This window comes from Culicoides brevitarsis, chromosome 1 (genome assembly GCF_036172545.1).
Source record: "Culicoides brevitarsis isolate CSIRO-B50_1 chromosome 1, AGI_CSIRO_Cbre_v1, whole genome shotgun sequence".
NCBI lineage: Eukaryota > Metazoa > Arthropoda > Insecta > Diptera > Ceratopogonidae > Culicoides > Culicoides brevitarsis.
This window is the reverse complement of record NC_087085.1, coordinates 19502550-19512240: the sequence shown is the minus strand read 5'-3', so window position 1 is coordinate 19512240 and position 9691 is coordinate 19502550. Positions and strand designations below refer to the sequence as shown.

General features: G+C 27.1%; 1 protein-coding gene across 2 annotated transcripts; it reads right to left on the bottom strand.

Annotated features, from left to right (window-relative positions):
* Positions 1-223: 223 nt before the first annotated feature.
* LOC134838519 (5-hydroxytryptamine receptor 1F) lies at positions 224-9381 on the bottom strand. Of its 2 annotated transcripts, none has more exons than XM_063854064.1 (5): positions 9276-9381; positions 3005-3168; positions 2582-2702; positions 1106-1670; positions 224-1044 (listed from the first exon to the last, which is right to left on the bottom strand). In XM_063854064.1, the coding sequence occupies exons 2-5, from the start codon at positions 3166-3168 to the stop codon at positions 569-571; spliced, it is 1326 nt and encodes a 441-aa protein (XP_063710134.1). In that variant the 5' UTR covers positions 9276-9381; the 3' UTR covers positions 224-568. The 2 variants fall into 2 exon arrangements, with proteins under 2 accessions (XP_063710134.1, XP_063710133.1); XM_063854063.1 differs by having other exon boundaries at positions 9044-9366.
* Between the last annotated feature and the right edge of the window lie 310 nt (positions 9382-9691).

Genomic DNA, 9691 nt, shown 5'->3' with positions numbered 1-9691 from the left:
AATTTTAGCGATAATGCTTAGTTTCTAGATTTATTCTTACCTTTTGAAATTTCTTTTTAACTTTTACAATCAATTTTTATTTTTTTTTTTGTTTGAATATTAAAAAAATACTTTATTTATTAAAATTCTTACAAATTTCAAGATCAACATATTCAAACAATTATTTTTTTTATTTTTGCTGAATTTTTTTTCAAGAATTTTTAACGGTTTTTAATAATTTTTTAACTATAAATTTTAATTTAAATAATTCTTAATTTAATTTAAATTATAAAAAATTAAAAAAATTTTAAAAAATATTTTTTTTTTCAATTTTTCCTATTCCGCAGATTTTTGGTTTGCGACTCAGAGGTGCGAGACATGCAATTGTCAAAATCTCCGTGTAAGACAAAGTTGGAGACAAAAGAAACGAAATTTAGTCATAAATTATTTATAGGACGTTCTTACAGTTTATTTTGAAAGGATAAGGAAATTTCTCGGACATTTAACGTTGAAAAAATAGACCTAGACAAACACCGGGCTTCAATTGATTCTTGTGTGTGTGTCACTAGTCCCACACGTACAAGCGATATCAATTCCTCTGCGACGTGTTATGCTGCCTGTACTGACCCACTTCTGCTGCCGACTCCTCTGTCACGGACTCGTTCAAAGGTTTTAGGTCGCCACGAAAGTGACACGACAAACATGGACGACAAACGCACCGCATCCAACATCTCAGTTTATCCCAGACGTTCAGCGTTGTCGATAGAAATGTGTAAATAAGGGGATTTAGCACGCAATTCAGCAGCACGAGAATCCCGAACGAATAATGCATGATCCAGTATTCGCTGTAGTTGCTCTTCGCGCTGTACAACTTAATCAGCAGGAAGCACCACGACGGAAGACGACACAGGAGGAAAATGAGGATTATCACGAAAACCACACGGAACATCCGAATGTGACGCGCTTCCCGTAAATTCTTCGACGAACTCTTGCGTAACTCGTAACTTGATCCAGTTGTGTTTGTGGAGACGCCCGTGTTTGATCTTTGCACCGAGGGACACGGAACTGAAACGATTTTCGCTAAATTATCATTTTCGACACTAAAAAAAACATTTTTGATACTCACCATTTCCGCTCACGGCGGGAATTACCTTTCTGTAATTCCCCTCGAGTGACGTGGAATTTGTTTCATTGGATGCCGAAGTGTTATTCCGATGCCCTATGCCGCCGCCATTGGTCACATTAACATTATTTAATGGACGTCGACGATCCCAAATCCGCTTAGCGATGATGGAATTCAGCATGATGAACACTAAGGTCGTTGGTGTGAACACGCACGCGAAAACTAAGGTGTAGTACTTGCGGTTGACCAGTTTTTCGGCCGAACAAATGTACGCCTTGTACACGTAGTCCTCGATGGTGGCGTTGCTCTCGGGTGGTAATTTTTTGATAATGTACACCAAAAAAGTGCTGTAATTCCAAAGGGCGCCACTAGCGATGAGACCCGAGAAGATCCAGATAAAAGTGCAAATTATGATGCTGTGAATGACGCCAGGTTGCCATTTTTCCTTGATGCAATTTGTGACGGCGAGGTAGCGATCGAAAGCGATCATTACGAGGGTGAAACTGTTGGCGACGATTGTGATGTTTTGTACGAAGGGGATGAGGTAGCACATTGTTGGACCAAGAACCTGTGAAGAAAAAAGGTGTGAATATTTATTTTTTAATTTAATTATATTTTTTCACAAATATTTATTTATAGAAAAATTTCTACTTCCGGAAAATTCTCAAAATTATTGACTTTTGTAAGATTTTTATAAAATAAATATATTTATAAGAATAGAGAATCATTAAGAAAAAAAAAATTAGAAATAATAATTTTCATTTTTTAATTTAAATAATTTTAATTTTAATTTTAGTTTTAATTTTAATTTTAATTTTAATTTTAATTTTAATTTTAATTTTAATTTTAATTTTAATTTTAATTTTAATTTTAATTTTAATTTTAATTTTAATTTTAATTTTAATTTTAATTTTAATTTTAATTTTAATTTTAATTTTAATTTTAATTTTAATTTTAATTTTAATTTTAATTTTAATTTTAATTTTAATTTTAATTTTAATTTTAATTTTAATTTTAATTTTAATTTTAATTTTAATTTTTTAATTTTAATTTTAATTTTAATTTTAATTTTAATTTTAATTTTAATTTTAAATTTTAATTTTAAAAAACTTTTAATTTTTATTTTAAAATTTAAAAATTTTAATTTTAAAAATTTTAACAAAAATAAAAATCCATATTTTTTTAAAACTTTTAGTTAAGAAATGTATAGAAATAGAAATTTATAAAAATTTTGAGAATATTATTTTTTTAATTTCGAAAAAAATCTATAGTTACCCTTAAAATTATTTCAACCTTTATTTCGTAACAACAACGAAGATAAATCAATATTCTTATAAATGAATGCTTTTTTATCACAAAGAAGAAAAACATTTATCTTGAATATTGAATTGATTGTTTGGACAAAAATAAGTGATCTCGATGTCAAGTCCTTGTCATTGTCGAACAATGATCAGAAGAAAAATAAGAAAAATTTCTCACCCATAACGATGTAAAAGGCTTCATAAACTGCGCCAAATAATACGTTGATGTAAAAAGGACATACAGAATGTCACTAAATGCCAATGACACGATACAAACACGGAATAAAGGACGTTGTTTCCTGCAAAAAAAAAAATGACACAAACAAAATTAGGACAATAGGTTAATATATTTCCCACCATCACGCCATCCTCATCATCAATTGATTCGTTTTTGATAATATCTATTAATGTTTGTCGGGGTTTTTATGTCTTTCTGTGTGTGACATGTGTCGCAAACAATGTCCAACAAATAATAATAATAGAGGCGGAATGTGACATATGAATTCGGTCTGATAAAATTTATTGCTTTTTTTCCGCTGATCACTTAATTTAGATAATCGGGCGGCACAAAAAATGCATCAACGTGTCAAAAATCACTTACCGTCGAATAATAACGAACATTGTCAAAATGTTGCCAATTAGTGCCAATGCACTAAATAACATGATTATGCATGACAGGATAATTCGTTGAGTTTTTTTCAATTCTGTCAGGTCTGATTCCCAGTACCAGTAGATTTTGTAATTGGCAAGTCCGAGACGCTGCATCTGAAAAATTAAAAAAAAAGAAACCAATTAAATTTAATTTCGTGGTGAAAGTTATTCCATGAATTTTAATAAATTATTAATTTTTTTTACCTCGTCCTCGTTGTTGTAAAAGTTTAGTAAACAAACAAATTATTTTTAAAAATTGTCATGAAAAAATATTTAAATCGCATTTTTATATTTAATGTGAATCATTTTGACCAGAAAATTTTTTGAGTGTCCTTTTTATCGAAATTATTTTTTTCTATTTTAATTTTATTAAGAGATTTTTCAAAAATGTTTTGATTTTTCCTTTACATTTATAATATTAAAAATAAAAAAAAAAGAAAAATAAACAATTAGAAATCGATCCTTAGTACTTGTAAAATACTGAAAAGTGTTGAATTTTGTCAATAAAAAATGATTTAATCTATTTGGAGCAATAATTAACATAAATAGCAAAAAATGGTTTTGGCAAAGTTTTTACAAAAAAAAAAAAAAAAATTAAAATAAGAAAAAATAAATAAAATAAAAAAATTAATTGATTTTTTAGCGATTTTGAGAAAAAACAAAACTTAAGAAAATAAAAAAGCATATAAAAAATTGCAAAATTTTGAGATATTCTTTTAAAAATTGTTTCTTTTTATAATTATTGCTCGATATTCGATTAAATTTTTTCCTAATGGACTATCGAAATTTTTAAACACACTTTGGCTTTCATTTTTAAGAGTTAAAACAAAGTTGAAAAATTTTCAAAATGGCGTCTTGATCAGTTAGATCTAAAAAAAATAACTGACGTTTATCAATTTCATACGTCTCACTATTTATTTGACAGGAAATAATCTCAAGATAACCTCAAAATGTCTTATTTTTGTAAAAATACGATGAGAAACTTTTTAAATTGTCACCACTTGCAATTTTCATCGACCACAGAAAAAAATCTAATTAGACTCCAGTCTCTTTCCCCAAACAAATTATCTCATTTATTATGAATTAAAAATTAAATTACATGCATTTAATTCGGCATCAGCGCGTCTTTATCCATCCTCATTCTCTCCTTGACGTATGAAGCGAAAAACAGAGCGAATCCCAATAATCAAGTTTGAAAGTAAATTAATTAATTAGGATTTTGTACAAAAAGTTTTTCCATTACTTGGCGCTTGGCGGATGGATGTGTGATAGACGCGGCATCATCACTTGCTGGGTGGGAAAAAATCAACAATGCGGATGAAAGTTTGGAAATACGATCAAGTTTAAGTAAAATTTAGAGGTTTCTTATGAAATGTGTTTATTAAAATTTCTCTCATACGATATTCTAATTTTTTTTTTGTTTTTGGGAAAGGTAAAAGTTGGGTAAATAATTGGATTTTCTCTTCGCATCAGAAATGAAGGTCTTCTTGTTAATAAATGCGGGGCGGCCGGAAAATTAATTAGTTTTAGACCCACATTTTCAGCTAAGGGGAGTTGGAAGACAAGTTTGATAGTTTTAATTGACATGGCGACGACGCAAACGACGTAACCATGCATGAAATTCAGAAAAACTTTTTTTCCCTCACTCTCTTCAAATAATTATTATTATGTTAAATAACTACTCGAGTCGGCGTAATGTGTGAGTGTGAAGACGAATTATCTCCCATGAGCGCGCTTATTACTAATTAAACAATAAATTTTTCATTACAGCGGTTCTCTCGGGTGCTTCGTACCTATTTTTTTCCCGAGCAAGTGCAATGTGGTGTTAGAACATCGGATTAACTACGCAAAAACTTGGAAAAAAGTTTTTAATCGTTTTTTTTTTAACAAAAGTTTAAATAGATTTAAAAATGCATTTGATGGAAGCGATGTGAGTTTTTTTGCACAGAAAAAATGGGTAAGTGCATTAATGCGGCTTGAACATATAATTTAATTACTAACCACGTTAAGCAGCCTGTTACATGAATTGTAATCACTTCAACTCAAAGTGCTATTCATGAAAAATGCACATGGGTTGAACAACTTGGTTACTTGATGAAAATTTATTCATGAGTAACATTTAACTTTTTTTTTTGCTGTCATTAACTGTACTTTTGTTGAAGAACATTTTTTTTGTGAAAAGCGTACATTCCATAATTTGATTCTCACAGAAAATTTATTCATTTCTTCAAAAAAAAAAAAAAAAAGAAAAGAATTAGGTCATAAATGTTGGACGACGAACAACTTGAACTTTATTTCTATTCAAAAAAAAAAATAAATTTTTCTGACATTTATAGGAAATTTATTCGAATAAAGTTTTGAGGATTTCATTATTTTTACATTACCGCTCAAACATCATTTTCTAATCGCTTTTGTGTCAAAAATGGCTTTTCTTCCTGTTCCGATGGTGACAAAAAACAAAAACTTTTTCTTGTTTATTTTTGTTTTATTTTTTTTGTCTCCTAAAGTTTTCCAAAATTAAATTAAAATCCTCATTTTTTTTAAACAAATTAGACTATAGCGCTTTTTGATGTTTTTATTGCAAAAAATTCGTTCCTCAAACGAATTAATAATTATAGCTTTAAAAATTAAAGATTTTAAAAAAATGTTAAAAAAAAAATTATTTTATTTAATAAATTTTTGAAAAAAAAAATAAATTAATTTTTAGTTAATTTTTTAATTAAAAATATTAATTTTAAAAATTTTTTAAATGTAAAAAATTTTTTTAAAATAATTAATAAATAAATAAATTAAATAAATATTTTAAAAATATTAACATTTAAAATTTTTTATTATTTTTCTTTATTTTTTTTTTTTTATTTTTTTACTTATTTATTTTATTTTATTTTTTTTATTTAATTTTTTTTATTTATTTTTTACTTTATTTTTACAAATTCTTAAACTTTTTGATTTTTTTTTAGAATTTTCTTCCACGGAAAAAATTTTTCCTGAATTCGAAACAGCGAATTTTCCATCAAAACGCAACAAAAACAAAACAAGACACAATTAAAGTACGAAACCTGGCTCAACACAATAATCGTTTTAGATTAATTCCGTATCATTTGAAATGGATTCTCATTATTTCTTTTCCTTTCCATCTTCTCCGTAGAGTTTAACGTCCTTTTTTTAAGAGTTAAGACGATTGCCATCATTAGTGATTGAACCATTCCATTGGGGACACCACATGCGTCGACTAATCGATAAAACAGACAAATTTTATGGGATTGCGTCCAAAATAACGGTAGAACAATAAAAATTGACGATGAGAGGTGGTCGTAAAAGAACATTTAAAGAGACATAAAATGAATGAAGTATCATAAAAAAAATATTTAAGCCGATCATTTTCTCAACGATTTTCTTCAGGATGTTTCGTACGATTTAAAAAAAATCGCTTGGCGAAATTAATCGGATCTTATTTAGACAGCAATTTAATTGGACCCATTGCAGCAAATAAAATCAATTTAATTTGGCCGATTCCATTATTATTTTATGTTATTTTTTTTTGCGTCGGGAACAGGTAACAAAAAAAATCTAATACTCGTGATTGAATGAGTTGCGAGAATCCGTTAGCAATACAAAATTTTTAACAATAGGAATGAATTTTTCCATTGAGACGATTTTTTGTGCATTTCGTGACTATTGTTGTGATTTCAATGGAGACGTAAAGTGTCTTTTTGCTTCAAAAGTTTTTTTTGAGCAAGTACTTATGGCATTTTTATTTCTTGGGTGTGTAAGTGTATTTTTTTGTCAGTTTTGTAACAAATTTTAAGTATTTTTTAATATTTTTTATATAATTTATTTTTTTTTATTTAAAAAATAAATTAAAAATGTTAAGTTTACTAAGAAAAAAAATTAAATAATTAAAAAAAATTAAAATATTTTTTTTATTTTAAATTTTTTTTTTCAATTTTTAATATTTTTCTAAATATTCTAAATTATTTAAAATTGATATTAAAAAAAAATAAAAATTTGTTTTTAATTTATTTTCAATTTTAAAATAATTTTTTTATTCAATATTTTTTCATGAATTAATAAAATACTCCAAAAAAACGCTCAAAACTATTTTAAACCCATTAAAAAGACAAAAATAATAATCACTTTTGCTATAACGTTGTCTCGATAGTATTGAATTGCTGCAATACCAATTATTTTCCGCCGTCCTATCTATCTGATGTCGAGAAGTGTGCGTTTCAATTCATCTCATATTATTTATTTTTTACTCATTCTTTTTTTGCAAAAACTTTTTAATACACAATCATATTAATGGTAAAATATTGCCCCAATACGACAATCACCGTAAGCTGCATTAAAAAAATTTTTTTCGCAAGTTTTTCATTTATTATTATATCATTTTTTGTGTGTGTGGGATATGAAATGAAATCGTGCATTGTAAAAAAAATAATAATAATTTGACAACGGCGGCGTATCGCATGAAAGCAAATGTATTGTTGTTGAGAAAAATAATGAAAAATATTTTTTTTTGTGTATTTTGGCGATATATGGCTTATAATGATGTTGATGATGATTCTCTGAATTTTTGTTGCAAAATTTTTTTTATAAGAAGAATACATACGGATTGATTCATTAATGGGTTCTTCTTTTTGTTTCATGTGATAAAATTGCGTGTCTGGCAAGCGGATATTGATGTTTCGTGTTTCTGATTTTTTGTCATTTTTTTACAGATGCATTACAGGCCGTTACAAAAATTATTTTTAAAATTTTAAACTATACGAACATGAGAAAGGGGTCTTTTCTATATATATTTTTTTTTTAAATTTAAAATTTATCATTTAAAAATTATTATTATATTAGTTTAAAGAATTTTATCAAAAAAAAAAAGCCGTGAGGGCCGGGCGAAATGAGTAATAGAAGCCTCATTGACTGAATATAAAGGATCTATAAAAATAAAATAAATAAATAAAATAAAAAATTAAGTCTTTAAATTAAGGTTAAAGATGGATAACATTTTTATTCTTAACATTTTGTAAAAATTAGAACGAAAATAATAAACTTATTCTATAAGAAAAGAAATCGACAAAAAAATTTAAAAATTGTTCAAAAATAAGAACATCAAATTTTAAAAAGACTGACAAAAAAATTTAAAAAAAAATTAAATAAATAAATAAAATAAATTTATAAAATTAATAAAAAAAAATTTAAATTAAAAAAAAGAAAAAATTTAAAATTAAAGATTAATTAAAATTTTTTTAATATTAATTATAAATAATTTAGAATATTTATAAAAATATTAAAATGTGAAAAAAAGTAATTTTAAAATAAAAAAAATATTTTAATTATTAATTAAAATTACTAATTTTTTCACATTTTTGATAGTTAATAAACATTTTTTCTTACAAATTTATTTTAAAAAAATAGGAAACCAAAAACATTTTTCGAATATTGTGTTGGCCTAATTTCGGTTCACGCTGAGCTATTGAAAAGAAATGTCTCGCATGCTTTCATTATCAACAAGCCTCACAAAAAAGTATTTGTTTGCATTCCAACATTATTCCATTAAAATTTGTATACATCAGCGTCCCGTTTAAAAAAAAAAGTGAGTTCAATTCAATTCAATATGCTTATTGACTTGGAAATGGTCACGTTTGCACCATTTCACTTCTCTTGTTCTCCTCATCAAGAGTTTTTTTTTTCGAGTATGGGCCGGAGGAAGAATTGTGTCAGCAAGGAGGAATGTGTGAGAAGTTTGTTGCAGAAAAAAAAACACAAAAAGGTGCCGTATAAAATCCATAAAGGGATTAAAATGGATGTCATATTGTTGTAAAAAAAAATATGTCGAGGTTAATGTTAAACAAGGTGAATAAAGTCATTTTTGTGTGTTTTTTCACTCATGCGGGATAAAATTTTAAAACTAGCATGGGTGTCGTACTTGGCTTTAGAAAAGTCGTGCTGGTCATTAAAATTGATATCGTTCGTTGAACATTTCCCTTACCTTTTCGAGAAATCCTTCCATTTATTCGACTCCTTGGTCGTGTTTTTCTTCGGTTACGATAACGATTATTACTTGACCAAAACCATCCAATTGATATGTTTCTTCAAATTATTTTTTTTTATTATTTCTTTGAAAAGAGGATTCATTTTTTCGATATTTTTTTATGATTTAGACATCATCTCCGGTTATCATTAAAATGTAATCTTGAGTGTGACAGGTTCATTAAACACACAAATTCGGTGGAAAATATTTTTGATTATTTCCAGTTGATTTATCCGAGAATTATGTCTCTCATTTGTGCTCGTTATTATCTCTCTGTCTTTGATGCGATTTGACTTTGAACGCGCTTTCTACCAAACTAAATTCAATTTTGATAAATAGTGACTTCATGTAGTAACAACTGCAACTGACACATTGCTCTGTAATCTAATTAGTGCTGGCATTTAGCAATGGGAAATTTATTTATCTACAAAACCGGAATAATTGATAAGACATGAGCTTTATCTCTTTCGTTCGGTCTGTGTGTTTCTGTTGCAATTCAATAGTCTCTAATTAATTCGCGTGTGGAGACGCCCGGTTTCAACTAATTAAAAGGAAATTGGCTTATCAGTCAAATCAAATGAATCGACGTAAATCCCGTTGTTCGCA

Coding starts and splice junctions, on each gene's coding strand:
- LOC134838519 (XM_063854063.1), bottom strand. CDS start 9,064: ATGGAAGGATTTCTCGAAAAG. Junction 1,671..2,581: donor AGCCTTTTACATCGTTATGG/GTGAGAAATTTT, acceptor TTTTCTTCACAG/GTTCTTGGTCCAACAATGTG. Junction 1,045..1,105: donor TCCCGCCGTGAGCGGAAATG/GTGAGTATCAAA, acceptor AAATCGTTTCAG/TTCCGTGTCCCTCGGTGCAA.